At 38.3% G+C, this 15,228-nt stretch overlaps 1 protein-coding gene across 1 annotated transcript; it reads left to right on the forward strand.

The window, feature by feature from the left end:
- Positions 1–1,507: 1,507 nt before the first annotated feature.
- Positions 1,508–14,623, forward strand: LOC111220255 (inhibitor of nuclear factor kappa-B kinase subunit alpha-like). Its single transcript, XM_022743281.1, has 22 exons — positions 1,508–1,595; positions 2,417–2,535; positions 3,351–3,445; positions 3,671–3,788; positions 4,540–4,609; positions 4,693–4,781; positions 4,869–4,958; positions 5,172–5,296; positions 6,104–6,211; positions 6,452–6,587; positions 7,204–7,398; positions 8,016–8,118; positions 8,367–8,490; positions 9,175–9,326; positions 9,460–9,521; positions 9,620–9,729; positions 11,083–11,132; positions 11,287–11,392; positions 11,642–11,789; positions 12,482–12,618; positions 13,238–13,337; positions 14,388–14,623. Exons 2-22 carry the CDS (start codon positions 2,431–2,433, stop codon positions 14,451–14,453), a joined length of 2,289 nt encoding a protein of 762 aa, XP_022599002.1. The 5' UTR covers positions 1,508–1,595; positions 2,417–2,430; the 3' UTR covers positions 14,454–14,623.
- Positions 14,624–15,228: the final 605 nt, after the last annotated feature.

The raw sequence follows: 15,228 nt of genomic DNA on the forward strand, positions 1-15,228 counted from the left end.
GATGCTCAAGTGAAAGTCACCTCGTTGTACTGCGTCCACAGCGGTAGAACAACCTCTGTGGAAGCAGCAGTGCATGCCTGCAGCAGTCTGGGCGAGCTGTCCTCTGAACGTGCACCTGTTTCCATCACAGCCTCATTTCTGAATGTGACATGTAAATAAAGCATGAGATATTATGGCCTGCTTTCATTTATATTATGGTTAGAGTATTAAAAGAAGGGTTAATATATAAGGTAGGTCAACATTTTTTCCCTGTCCTTGAGCTCATGTTTTTTTTTTTGTTTTTTTTTTATCAATGTGAATGAAGGAAATGGCTATATTTAATGCTGTTGTATGCTGTTGTGTTTTAGAGACTCGAGCCAGCTCATACAAATCTTTTTACATGTAAAGGTCTCATCTGATCCATCTCAGTGTTTTTTAGACTGGTGCAGGTAAGGCAATGTTCATTTTATGCTATACATACAGTGAGCTACATGTGTCACTGCCTTGTTAAAACTCACCAAGGAAATGTTGTTTGTGCAGCTTCTCATTTTGGGAGGCGTAGAAGATAAAAATAAAAGCGTTTTGAAAGGTTTACTGTGTCTGTGTGGAATGTAACTGAAGTACATTTAAATATTTCTACTGTATACTCTTACTCTTACATTTAAAAATAAAATGTACTTTTCTACCAATTAAAATGATTTGACAGCTATTAACTTTTGCAGATTAAGACTTGGAAAGCCTCTAATGAGAATTTGAATGTTCAAATTAGCTCCAGCTGCAACATTAAAATACCACTAACACATTATTGTTTCATAATAATGGTTCAGTAATTAAATAAACAATAAGACATAGCTCACAGGAGGAATTCTACTGCATAATGAACATTTTACTTTAGATACTTACAGCACATTTTAATAATACTGATTGATGTACTTTTACTTAAGTAAATTTATAAATACAGGACTTTATTATATGATACTCATATTTGAGCATTTTTGTATTTAGGTATTTTTAGTTTCTCTCATAAGGAGGCCCCCAAAAGATATCTTTGGATGACTAATGACCAATTAACCAATTAAGAATAATAATAATTATCATGGGCTACTGATTGGGACTATTTTTCCACTATCTTTTGACATTTTAAAGATAAAATGATTATTCAGTTAATCAAGAAAATAATTGGCAGATTGAAGATTAATTTTATGTGTAATTTATTCTTGCTTCATTTATTTTTGCTCTATTTTTATTTATACAGAGGCCACAAAAGTCCCAAAATTGATATTTGTTTGTGTTTTTGACACAAGATAATAACTTGTATTAATCACAATATATCTAAATCAGTAGTCAAACATTACAGTGATGTTACAGTGTTGTATTTATATTTTAACTTAGCTGTTTTGTTAAACAGTTTAAGTGTTTGAACCTGGTTGAACAGCAGGAGTTATTTTGTTGAACGCACCCTCGGGTCGTTTCGAAGAAGCACAGCCGGGGTTTCTGGTGACATCACGCAGGAAAGTACACAGTCTCACGGCGCAGGCAGCACTGACCTGAAAACAACAAGACACAGCCACATTTCTACCGACAACGGCTCATGACACCATTGTAGAGACCCCCAAGTAAGTCCCAAGACACGTTTTAACGGCGGTTCGTCTAAAAAACATACACTGAGGTGTCACTTTACTGCCGTCGAAGCCTTCATTTCCTAATGCTGGAAAGGTAGTGAACGGCTCCGGCTATTTCCCGGGCAGCTGTCGCTTGGCTAAAGAGTAGCTGTTCGGCAGTTAGCCAATGAAGCTAATATTTTAAATAGTTTGCTTTGTGTTTGTATTCTCATAACTGGCATCTCTTAATTATACGTGTTACTTGTCAGAATAAACTTCTTTTTTGTGCCACATCGGCATAAAATGTCAATTTCACAACGTTATTATGCTAACACCGAAAGTAAACTGACATTAGCCTTGCAGCTGGTCCAGGATATAGTCGTGCCCCTGTGCTTGACAGGTTCATTTAGGTAGACGAAATTTAACAAGCTCATTAGATTCATTACTCCATATGCCTTGAAAGTAAATGTATTGAAATAAAGCTATGTTAGGTTATTTAAACGTTATTTATACATTTTGGCCCAGTTTGTGTTACAATTTGAGCTGCATTATTTCTTTTCATAATCTGAGGATTATTATTTGTATTAATCGATTCTTCCTCTGTGAAACCCCCGAAAACGCATTTGTAATTTACCATACACACATTTTACATCTTTACAAGAATCGAAGATATTCAGTTTACTGGCAAGTATGACGTTGTTAAACATTAAATTCTCAAATTCGAGAAGCTAAGAACGGCAAATCTTTGTAGTTTTTGCCTAAAATATGGGTAAAATGATAGTTATTGGTGATTAATTGTTTGTCCCATCAACTAACTGAGTCATTGATTATTGCAGGTCTAGTTTTAACAATGGAGAAACCTCCCTTCAGGCAGAACCAGAACTGCGGAGACTGGGAGCTGAGAGAGAGGCTGGGAATGGGCGGCTTTGCCCATGTTTACCTCTACCAACATCATGTGAGTGTTGTGCCAATTACATGTAAAAAGCATGAAGGGGCACCTTGGAAAGTAACCCATAAAATAACTGCATCACAGTGAAAGTGAGGGGGAGTAAATACAACCCCTGCTGCAAACGGGTATTAAAATAAGCCTTTCTTAAAATGTTAATGCACTGTTACTTTTAATTTCATGATCTAAAAAGTTAAAAGTTTGAACACCTTTCTTAGTCAGTGCTTTAACACCCCTTTGTTAGCTGTTGGGGGGGGGGGGGCGTACCAGTGACACAGGAAATGCTGCACTGATGGAAGAATGGATTCTACTAAATATCAGCAAATTCTGGATGCAAATATCCTGTGGTCAGTCAAGAAAGTGAAAGTGAAAAGAGGCTGGTTTCAGGACAATGAAGTTTTTTAAACAGCCCACACAGTCCCTGAACATCACTGAAAATCCAAAATTAGATCATGAACATGCTGTGAGTGCAGGAAAGACTAAACATATCTTGGAGCTTGAAAAGTGGGTGAAAATTCATCAATCAAGAATTGAAAGACTCTTATCTGCTACAAAAAGTGTTTGCAAGCTGTGATATCTGACAAATCAGAAGTTAAAAAAAAAAAAAAAAAATCTTTTTTTTAAGTTCATGAAATAAAAAGTAACACAGTATGTCTTTAATGTCTGTTTTTTGCAGGGGTTGCTTACAATTTTTCACTTTCAAAATCAACAAAATATGTGATTTTCCCAAACTTTTGAATGCAACTGGATAGGAATCCTCCAAAACATTTATTACATTTTTATGCATTTATGTGGTAATGAAATTTCTGTCGTCTGTTTTGTAGGAAACAAATGAAAAACTGGCAGTGAAGATGTGTCGTCTGGAGCTCACGCCAAGAAATAAGGACAGATGGAGCAGAGAAATCCAGATCATGAAAAAGTTTGTACTTATTTTCTTCCTGTGGGGACAGTTTGATTTAAAGATTATACAATGGTATCCTGATATCATAATGATGATACAGCTACACAGCATTCAGTTAGATGAAATGTGACATCTGAGTTACTGTGCAGTGTGTAGCTGTGGTAGCAGTGGATGACTACGTAAAATCTGTATGGGTGTATGAAAAAGTAATGTAGGTCTGACTTGTCCGTCTCTCTCACTCAGATTAAATCACATAAATGTTGTGACAGCCCGAGATGTCCCGGAGGAGATGAAGCACATAGCCTTAAATGATCTTCCACTGCTAGCCATGGAGTACTGCTCCAGAGGAGACCTGAGGAAGGCGAGTGACTCATTGAAGAGTACATCCACAATAAGCCAGCAAAAATTGAAAATGCTATTTACTTGTGAAAACATCATGTGTACGCAGTAGTGTTTTCAGGTCATTTTCTTAAAGGTCTCTGTCCAAACTAAAACACCTGAACTATAGGAAAACTGCTGAACCTCTTTGTGTTTGTGCTCTTCAATCAACAAACAATAAAACTGTCAACATCTGGAAAGCAGTGTGACAGTCTGAGCTGAGTCTCAGCTGATTAACACTTTTCTGCTTCCCCCTGCTCTCTTTGATCACATTAATATGTTAAATTATCGCTAATCTCATTATTTAGGTCTGTATTTTTCTGTTTCTGTTGTTGACAACTGAACAAGCACGAAATAATGATTTGATCTCAGGTGATAATTGCTGCCTTTTAATGAGGCACAGCTGCTCTGCAGCACCGTGGTTAACATCACTCTTTTATGACAAAATCAACATAAATGCAGCTTCATGACAACACCTTAGTGATTGGTTGTATTAGCTATATTAAAATAAGTGATCACAGAGAGGGGTTTTGTTATTCTATTCCGAAAGCTCTGTTTTTTTTCCCAAATAAAATAGAGTTTTTAAATTAATCTTCTTTAAACACTGTTTGAAAAAATCTCAGTTTTAAGGTAGCTTATCAGTGCATCTCATGTCAGCAGGGTTGTGTTACCATTCTGTCATCACATGTAGATTTTCTGCAGGTGTGACAGGGTTGTATTTGTCTTGGTCACAGGTGCTGAGCAAACCTGAAAACTGCTGCGGTTTGAAGGAGAGCGAAGTGCTTTCATTACTGAATGATGTTGGTATGTCCACTGTTTTCTTTTCTATGTGTGCACCTTGTTCTTTTACAGTCTTATGTAGTTAAACCACTGATTTCCCACTCTAGGATCTGGTATCCAGTATCTGCACGAAAACAAGATCATCCACAGAGATCTTAAACCTGAAAACATAGTGCTGCAAAATATCAGCGGAAAGGTAAACTTCTGCATTTTGGTTTCCTGCCTCCTCTGTTTGACTTGACACCATCTTAACATTATCTCACATTTACTTCTTCTTCTACAGCTCGTTCACAAAATCATTGACCTGGGCTACGCAAAAGACCTTGACCAGGGTAGTCTGTGTACCTCATTTGTCGGCACGCTGCAGTACCTGGTAAGAACTTAAGAAAACAAGTAGTTCCGTCTTTATCTTCCTGCCTTCATACGTGATGAAATGTTGAAATGCTAATGCACCTTGTCACAGCATGTGTTGGATAAACAGTAGAAAATTATATAATCACTTGCTGTAAATTGATAGATGGGGGAAAAACATCAAAGTGGATAATGATAAATGGATCGTATTGACAAGTTCCACTTTTCCCTGCAGGCACCTGAGCTCTTTGAGAATAAGCCATACACAGTCACTGTGGACTACTGGAGCTTTGGCACAATGATATTTGAATGCAGTTGTGGTTTTCGTCCTTTCTTGCACAACCTGCAACCTGTGCAGTGGTAAGTCAACCTGAGTAAACCAGTATGGCATACAAATTTGGTGCAGGAGTGATTTATTTTAGCAGTTAATCAGTTTGTGCTGATGATCTGAAAACAACGATAAGTTGGTTTTGTAGTTTGACAGCACCTTAAAACCCTGAGCTCCCAATTCGTATTTTTCTTAGAGTGGTAACTCAGTGGAACATGAACACACAGACATGATATACTCATTTGTAGATTCAGTTTGACTTGCACTTTCAAGTATCATTATTTCTGATTATTAGTAAGTATATTAGGAAAGGACCATAAATGTCAGTGCTGCTTGGAAACAACTGACACCAGCATTTTCCATGACTAATAATTATATTTTGAAGTATAGCCAAAATTAAATTTGAAATAAAATTTTTATTTCATTGAACTTTGCTTTTTGTGCTTTGTATAGAAAACATTTCATGTTTTACAATGGAATCATTTTGACATGTGAATCTATCCATCATCATCCTGTCTACCGCTGCAACTAGTGACTGTTTTCATCATCAGTTACTCTTTTAATAATAATTACTCTATTATTAATATTTTTCTGGTTAATCATTTAATCTATGTAACATCAAAACATTGTGAAGAAATGCCTGTCACATCTTCACGGAGCTGAAGATGACATCTTCGGATGTCGTGTTCTGTTCGACCAAAACCCTGATATAAGACAGCAAAAGAGGCAAATTCGATCAGCTGAAATCAGAGAATATTAGTTTAATTATAATAGTTGCCGATTATTTTCCGGTCAATCAGCTTATTGATTAATCGACTTCTGTCTCTCTTCATCCACAGGGCCAGCAAAGTACGGAATAAAGGTCCAAAGGACATCATGGCTGTAGAGGAATTAAACGGAGAAGTCAGATTCTCCACACACCTTCCCTACCCCAACAATCTGAGCAGGTTGGAACCATGTGACTCTTAAAATCCCTTTTAATTAAAGATTTGGCAGCCGTTTATACACATTATCACAGTAATTATGATAGGCGGTTTGTGTCCTTTTCTGTGAGGACAGATTGTGTTGTTGCACACTGCCCATGTCGCTTGGTGTCTGTAAAGCCAGGAGCTTTTTACTTGTGTTGTAGTGATTCAAATAAAAAGCAAAACAGACCTTGAAGACATGTTTAAATTGCTGTTTTATAGGACTCTGTTGGAGCCGATGGAGGCTCTGCTTCAGCTGATGTTAAAGTGGGATCCTGTCCAGAGAGGAGGCAAACTGAACTCCGACACTAAGAAACCCCTGTGCTTTGAAGTGCTGGAGCAGATACTGAGTATGAAAGTGAGTTACTGGTAGTTTTATCAGGGCTGTTAAGTCAGCTGCACGGAGTCAGCAGTTAGCATCTTGTAGCTGGTACCTGCTGTTTGTAATATTGTGAAAATGCTGAGGGTTACTCTGTCATTACTTGTGCCGATACAATACCTGAGTTTCAGTGTCAGTATCAAAACAGTTTGTCATCTTCTTTCTGACTGAAAGCTATAGGATTACTTCAAAGGACCTGAGTGTTTCTTGAGGAGAACTGAAAATGCTGTGTGTGTACATGGCTGGAAGTTGAAATACAGGGTTTTGGTTTGTTGGGTTTTGGGCTTTATCTTGATTTAGGTTATAAGAAGTTCTAAATAAAACACTCAAAGAAAAAAACACAAGTTGCCTTGGACATTAAATGCCAACTTGGTTTTCTATATGTTGTGCTAGGAAGATCTGACCCTGGTGGTGGGTGTTGGGAGCACTAATGTATCTACAGAAAAAGTAGTGTAAAGCCATTTGTTCTTCCAGAGGGAGTTGTATGAAATCTGTCAGCCAGGTCTGAAGACTACAGGTTTGAAAATGAATAAAAGTATGTGGATGTGAGCTCACCTGTACCAACACTGACAGCTCTTGCCCTCTGTCTCTCCAGGTTGTGCACATCCTGAACATGACCACAGCTCAGGTCCACTCCTTCCAGCTGACTCCGGACGAGAGTCTCCACAGTTTGCAGAAGCGCATTGAGGCAGAGACCAGGATCGAAGTGGTGAACCAGGAGCTGCTGCAGGAGACGGGCGTGTCACTGGACCCCCGGAAGCCTGCTGCACAGTGTGTCCTGGATGGAGTGGTAAGTTGATGGTTGACTGCTGTAATTTCCTTTTTAAAGCCTTGAAAAGATCATATGAAGTTCAGCTTTAGCATTACACACTTAGTACCAGTACAGCTAAAGTTTAGCATATAACCAAATGCAGGCAGAAATATATAAAGATAAATTAATGTACAGAATCAATAACAGACCAATGGGGTACTATAAAAAGAAGAGATGCAACTGTGATGCATACAAAATAAACATAAATATATACAAAATTTTAATCAGCTATGAAATGTCAGAATATAACTTCAAATATACTCTTGCTAATACCTGCAGCTTCGATCAGCTTTACTCAGCTGAAGGACCTTTGTTGCATTGTGTTATCCCCCATCTCATCCCTCCCATGTCCTGTCAGCCCTCTCCTGTCACCAGCTCTAATGGAGGCAACATTTTCTGTTCTTGTCTCCCACGGGAACATTTACAAACATAGGAATATGTTTGCAAAAGACTGAAAAACCACAGTGATGCAGAAAAAACCTCCATCTGCAGGTGTTATGATTCATACTACACACTCACTGTATGTGCGTTGAGGGACTTTGAACAACCCAGTAATAAGCTACAAGAAAGTGATGATTTTCTTCTCTCCTCTGCAGAGAGGCTGGGACAGCTATATCGTCTACCTGTTTGACAAGAGCATCACCAAGTACTCCGGTCCCTTCAGTGCCAGACAGCTGCCTGACAAAGTCAATACTATTGGTGAGTTTATTTGAAGTTATTCCTGCTGTTATCCCTTCCTCACCCTGTCTTGCTGCTTCAGCTGCTACAGCAGCTCTGGTTGTAGCCCGCTAACATATGAAACAGATTAATTGGTATATTGGGTATAAAATCTGTCCTATCGCTGAAGGTGTTTTTACAGTGATGAAAACCATCCCTATTGACAGCTTAAATTACCACATGTTGCCTGTGTCGTTCACACTGTTTTGATACTTGTTTTAACTCTTCAGTCCAAGAGGCCAAGACCCAGCTGCCCCTGGTTGCACTGAAGAAGGTTTGGGGTGAAGCAGTGAGCTACATCTGCGGTCTGAAGGAGGACTACAGCAGACTTTTCCAAGGACAGAGGGCTGCTATGTGAGTCACATGACCGACTTCTGCAGTTTGTCATTTTATTCAGCTGCAGTTTCAGATGAAAAATCTGTGTAACAGGTGTAAACAAACCTTTACTAGCACCAAACACTTTGATAACTTAGATGTAGTTTTTGTCAGCTGTTGGTCCATTTATTAAAATGACCTGTCAGTTAATGTGGGACTGATAACAAGTATCTTGTGTAAAGATTTTTGGAGGTACGGCTACACTATGCTTGTTTATGTTTTCTTATAGATTTTGCCTTTTACTATACATCTCAATCTGACATCTGTCTTTTTAACCACACCAAGCCCAAGTGAAGCTTCCAAATAAATATTAATGTTCTGCTTTCAAGAAATCACAGTTTAGTAACTAATACTTTGGTCTGATTGTAAAAATGGGTATTAGATTTTTTCTTTTTCTTTTTTTTTTTTCTTAATTTAATTTGCAGCAACTCTTCTAAACAATCCCCGTACAAATATATGTCAACATTTAAAACTTTAGATTGGAAAATGGGAGTAATAATTAACTTGTCAGCAGAATATTAATTACAGTAGACTCTTTTTTATTTAACATAACTCCAGCTCTAGTCCATGTAAGGTACTTTGTAAAGTAATCCTGCAGGAGAAGCAGCTGTTTCCTGTGTGGACTAAGTTTTCTAACTCTTAACTGTCTCCTCCCCCCTCCAGGTTGAGCCTCCTGCGCTACAACACCAACCTGACCAGGTGTAAGAACAGCATGTTCGGCTTCTCTCAGCAGCTGAAAGCCAAACTGGACTTCTTCAAGAGCAGCATCCAGTATGACCTGGAGAAATACAGTGATCAGATGCACTATGGCATATGTGAGTGTTTACTGGCAGCCGTTTGTTTTGATTTGATACTTAACCCTCTAATGGAGAGTGTTTACATATGGGAATATTTTTATATCACTGAACAAGATGTTCCTGTTTTGATGAGTTGTCTGTTTGTCCAAAGCCTCTGAGAAGATGCTGAAAGCCTGGCAGGAGAACGAGGAGAGAGCTGCTGCGTTTGCACAGGTAACAAATCAAAATATGTAACACATGAAAAATGGCCTTTGATGTTTATCCAGTACAAATCCTTTGTGTGACAGTCTGATTCCTGTTTTGTCCTGCAGGTGGCAGAGGTGAGCCATTTGGATGATGAGATCATGGCTCTGCACTCTGAGATAGTGGAACTTCAGAGGAGCCCGTACGCTCGACGCCAAGGAGACAAGATGGAGCAGCTGTGAGTGTTAATGGAGTCTGACCCCACACTGGGTTCATACACTATAATACATCACCAATATAGTGTAGAAATCAACAATAGACCTTATCCCATGTTTTGTTGTAAAACATCTGTATGTAATAACAATAATAATAATAATAATAATAAAGTACAGATGTTTGTGCCCGGCTGAAGGATGGTAATGTCAGTTGGTCTGTCTGACATAAAGACACTTTATTGTGAGATACATTTGATGACAATAATGATATCTTAACTTTTCATTTAGTTCAAATTCAGCCAAGAAGGAACATCCTGTTTTCTGACATGAGAGGTTACGCTTTCTTCAAGGGTTGTTAGCCCTAATGCTAACGTTGTGGTCACATCAGATAAACAGCCTAAATTAGCTTCTTTTGTTGTGTAACATATGTGTGGCATCTCGTTACCAAGTGACACCAAACACAAACAGCACATGGCTCTTATAAAATGAGCTGAATGGATTGTGTTAGTGTTAATATTGGATTTTATTCTGATGTAACTGCCAACAGTGAGTGGTGCATTCACAGCTATTCTGCAAATAGTTTGACACGTCTCTTGTTCTTTTCATTGTCAGTGTCTGAAAATCCTGACATCTCTGACTTGGAATTACAAGTTGGGGCTGATGTGAATGTTTTTCCTACTTGGCTGCTCATAACTACAGTATAAATGATATAACATGAACGCAGCATTAACTGTGAATCAAAACCTATGCTGTAGATAATCTATGTTGGGTTTCCCCTTGACCCCCTCAGTCTACAGGGACCCCACTTTGTTCATGAGTTTTTGATTACAAGCATCTGTTAGTATGAACGGAACTTTGTAGAAAGTACCAAGAGATATATCAAATCTAATGTGCAGATCGCTGTGAGATTTCTGAGAAACTACATTTATGTTTGAGGATGAAAGTTTCTGTTTTGGAGAGGGGGTTTTTAAAACTTTGGTAAAAATCTGAAATCATGAAAAGTCACTGCTTTCTTGTTTGCTAATCCACTGGATCGAGCTCTCTTCATGTGCGCTTTTAGCAGCCGTCCACTCACCACCTGCCACTGCTCGATTTGAATTAAAGGGTTTGTTGTTTAAAAACAAACAAACCCTCCTCTGTGCTGCTGTTAAAGCTCTGGCTGGTGTCACTTCCATGGGGCAGACAAGACGGGCTCCAGTCCACTGGCATTTTAAATATGCTGCACCACACAATAACCTGCTGTGTAAAAGACCTCAAAATAAACAGCTGTCGGCTCTCATCTGCCAAGAAGTTTCCTGATGTGAGCTGTCAGGGGTCAGTGACAGAGCTTCAGACTGTGGTCAGTAAATGTTAAAATCTAATTCATTTTGTTGCAGAGAAGAAAAGGCCATCGAGCTCTATAAGCAACTGAAGATGAAGTGCAAAAGTAAGAGACCTTTTAATCACATTCATTGTTGTTCAAAATGTTATGATACCAGATCACAATAATACATGTAATGGCTTATTCTTACTGAAAAAGAAAAATTTAAGCATTTCTCAAAAGTGTGTGTTCAGTGATTTATCTGATGCATGTCTCTCAGTACCTGAGCCAGATGTGAGCAGTGACAGTTCTGAGATGGTGAAGGCCATCATTCAGACAGTCCAGAACCAAGACAAGGTCCTCAAAGATCTGTACACCCACCTCAGGTGAGAGCCTTGTCCTCAGAGACATTCAGTTTTTTACTTTACTGGGAACGTCACACCTGTGATTTTACTTTGAGAATGAAAGGTGTATAAATCACTTCACACTTCCTTGTGATTCCCTCATCTTTGTCCTACTAGTATTGATTATTGATCTATTGTCTGACATGAAAACACCACCCATTTGATACCTCAAAGAGCCACAGTACTGCTACTGTATTTTATGGCCTGTCCTATCTTGTCTCTTCCCAACAGTAAAATCCTAATCAGCAAACAGAAGATCATTGACTTGTTTCCGCGAATTGAGAAAACTCTGGAGAGCATCAAGGATGCGGACAACACAGTGATGCAGATGCAGATAAAGAGACAGAGAGAGTTCTGGCATCTACTGAAGATTGCATGTGTAAGTTACTCTGCATTGTTTATTTTCTTCCAGGCCAGTTTTGTGTTTTTTTCTTTGTTTTACTTGGATTAGATAATCAACATTGCTCGTCATAATGTTTTGGCTCGTCTGTACATTCCCACTGAGGGCTCTGCTGCCTTTGATTTAATAACCAGAGTAGTTTACTGTAATTCAATAAAAACCGTGTTGCACTGTCTTAGGGGTTTGAAAATAACTTTGATATTCTGTTTCTCTGTACATCAGTTTCTTTGTTAACTCATTAGTCATTTTTCAACAAAACGCCCAAAGTAATTTTCTGAAGAACAAGGTCATGTCTTCACGTTGTTTCACTTGTCTAAAACAGGAAATCCTCACAATTGAGATGCTAGAATTTGCGAATGTTTGATATTTTTGATTGACAAATGATTAATCAGTTATCAAAATAGTTTCTGATTCATTTTCTGCCAATCATCCAATCGACTAATCATTTCAGTTCCACGTTGTCCATCTTATCTGTTTCTCTTCAGCTCATAAGTCAGTCCTATGGGTCAGCGTTGCTCCCCAGCAGTGGTACTTTCTGTCCTCTGTTGCTTCCCTTAGTCTATAACTTAGTTAAAACAGATAGCAGGAAGGTCTTCCTTTTCTAGGAGAAAGAGAAAAATGTTTGTTATTACTGCGTGTATCAGTACGATCTCCTTCTCTCTCTCTGTCAGGCTCAAAACTCGTCACGCAGCTCGATAGCAGCCAGTCCCGAGTCGTCCAACCTGCTGCAGGTTTCTCAGTGGTCACAGTCAGCACAGCCTGTCAGCTCCCCACATCCTCTCACCTCCCTACCTGGGCCAAATGACAGGTAACTGATTGTTTCATTGATTTGTGTTGGGAAAATAGTTTTAGTATAAGTATTCACCCCCTCGCCATTTTTCTATATGTTTACCTCAAATTTTGAAACTAAGACCATGTATAACACAGACATCCGATATCATAACAGTATATAAATGACAGAAAATCACAAAGAGCATATTTCCCCTTTAAGATGGATCAACTTAATGTTTTATAACAACAAACAACAGCTTGTGACTGCACATGGGATGATTTATGTGTCAGTTATTTTGTGTTATACTATAATTGTACTTAACTTGTATCCATTTGTTTGTATGTTTTTCAAGAAACATGAAAAAGCCGCAGGACTGAATGCATGATGTCATATGAATATCATTATCTTTTATGGCCCATACAGTTGTCAGTGTATTTATTATCAGCTGGGAACAGACAGATAAAGCTTTGAGTGACTGTACAGGCATGTGTGAATACTGCTATACATGATTTTGTATGTCAGTGTGTTTTCTCTCCTGAGCCATTCAGCTGTACGTGGTGAAATACTAAATACATTGTATGTACATACATGATGGAGTCAACATGTGATCAGCTGGTTTCTAACAGGCTCTCTGTGTCTGTGTGTCCCCTCTCAGTGATGCTGCCCCACGTCTGCTGCAGGAGAACCAGAAGTACCTCAGTCAGCTGACCAGCCTGATGCAGGAGGCTGCTGATGAACAGGGCAAGAGCATAGTGGTGAGTTGACTGGTTTCCATTTGTGGTGTTTTAGCTGACCTGGATTTTTAAAGCAAGATTTTCTTCACAGAACACAGCTTTATAAAAGTCAAATATGAATTGTGTGCTTGCTTCCCCTTTGGAAAACATGAAAAATGGTCTGAATTTCAGTTAATTATCAGTGTAGTTCTAATGACACTGGACTATGAAGAAAGGATGACACTTAAAGCTTATATCATGTTGTCAATCTTGCACTTTCTATTATCTAGTATTTTTAATAATAATTTTAATCTAAATAAAACAACTAAAATCTAGCAAAGAAAGATAAAAACACAAAGTTACAACAAGAATTAAGTTAAGAGTAAACAGATTTATTATTTACATCATGTGTCATTTTCTCCAGTGACGACACAGCAGGTAAAAGGTCAAACAGAGGGAATATGTGGAGTGGACCATAAACAGTAAAATAGATTTTAGTTGACAAAAATGTATAAAAGATCACAATGTGTCTGCATCAACACTACGACCAGCGGTGAAACTGAGGGTGTATATGTTTATGGTCATTACAAACTCCATCTTTCATTTTTTTTTTTTTTTTTTTTTGATAATTAAGTTTAAAACTTTCCAAAGTGTTTGGAAAGTGTCACAGGACCAAATGGATTGTGTCTGTGGACTTTAGAGTCATAACAAAGACTGAAACATTATCTGCACATGAACACATGTGCGATGTGATCAGACAATACAATAATATCTATAATGTACATACAACAGGAGTGTTCAGCACTGTACTGTCTTAGTTACAGAGAAAGATTTATTTAAAGGCTGATACAGTGATGTGACAGTTCACCAAATGACATCCTCTAAGATCCAAGTTTCTTGGTGAAAAAGTAATTATTTAAAAAAATCCCTTAAAAAGGGGAAAAAACACACAATCATAAATTGATTTTCGGAAATAAAGATATTTTAGTACTTCATTCTGGGGAAGTTTGTTTTCACACTTACTTAAAATACGTCTCTTTGATTCTGGTTTTGTCATCTCACATCTTAACTCCGTGGTTTTCCTCTTTCAAGGACCAAGACTGGAGCTGGACAAAATACGAAACTTTAACAACAAAATTAAAAAAGCGAAATGCGTAAGACCTGTCATGTCCTCCATCCCTGCTTGTGCTCCGAGTAACACTAAGGACTGTGAGCTGTTAACTCAGCAGAAAGGCACCAAACCTTGTATAGTTGTACATGGACTCGGGATATTCTCTTAAAAATGGTTCTCTTGATCTACTTTTTAAAAAAAACAAAAAAAAAAACAAGACAGAGTTCACCCATGCTCAGTGGTGTCTGTCCACTCTCATCGTCTCACATGGTGGAAAGTTTGATCAATGAATATTCTTGTTTTTGTATGAGAAAACAAATGAAGCTGTGTCTCTCTAACTCCTTCGCCTTCTGCTGCACATTATTTATCATAACTCATAAAAACTGGTGATTCTCATTTCTACTGTTGCAATATTGAGCAAACTGTAGCACCGGATTTTTGGAGGGTTTGAGGTGGATTCATTCATCACATGGGAGAATATTCGGCAGAAACAAGGGAACTAGGTCAGCCTCGTGACACACAAGGAAAAGACAGGAAGTGGTGGAGGGGTGAGGGAGGGAGGGTCGAGGAGGAAATTACAATCAAGCAAACCGCACTTTGATACTCCCATGTGTTCTCTCTGTGAAGAGATGAACCGTTCCAGGCTGCCAAAACTGTCGCAGGATTCACGGTCACAACAAGACGGAAACTGTTATTGTCTCATAATCAATTTGATATATTTTACTATAAACATTCTGGGATTTAGATTCTATGTACATCTTAATTTTTTTTTTTTTTTTTTTAAATAAAGTGTTATATATCATAGGCAGACAGACGTGGCGG

This window comes from Seriola dumerili, unplaced genomic scaffold (genome assembly GCF_002260705.1).
Source record: "Seriola dumerili isolate Sdu_G_001 unplaced genomic scaffold, Sdu_1.0 BDQW01000068.1, whole genome shotgun sequence".
Lineage (NCBI taxonomy): Eukaryota > Metazoa > Chordata > Actinopteri > Carangiformes > Carangidae > Seriola > Seriola dumerili.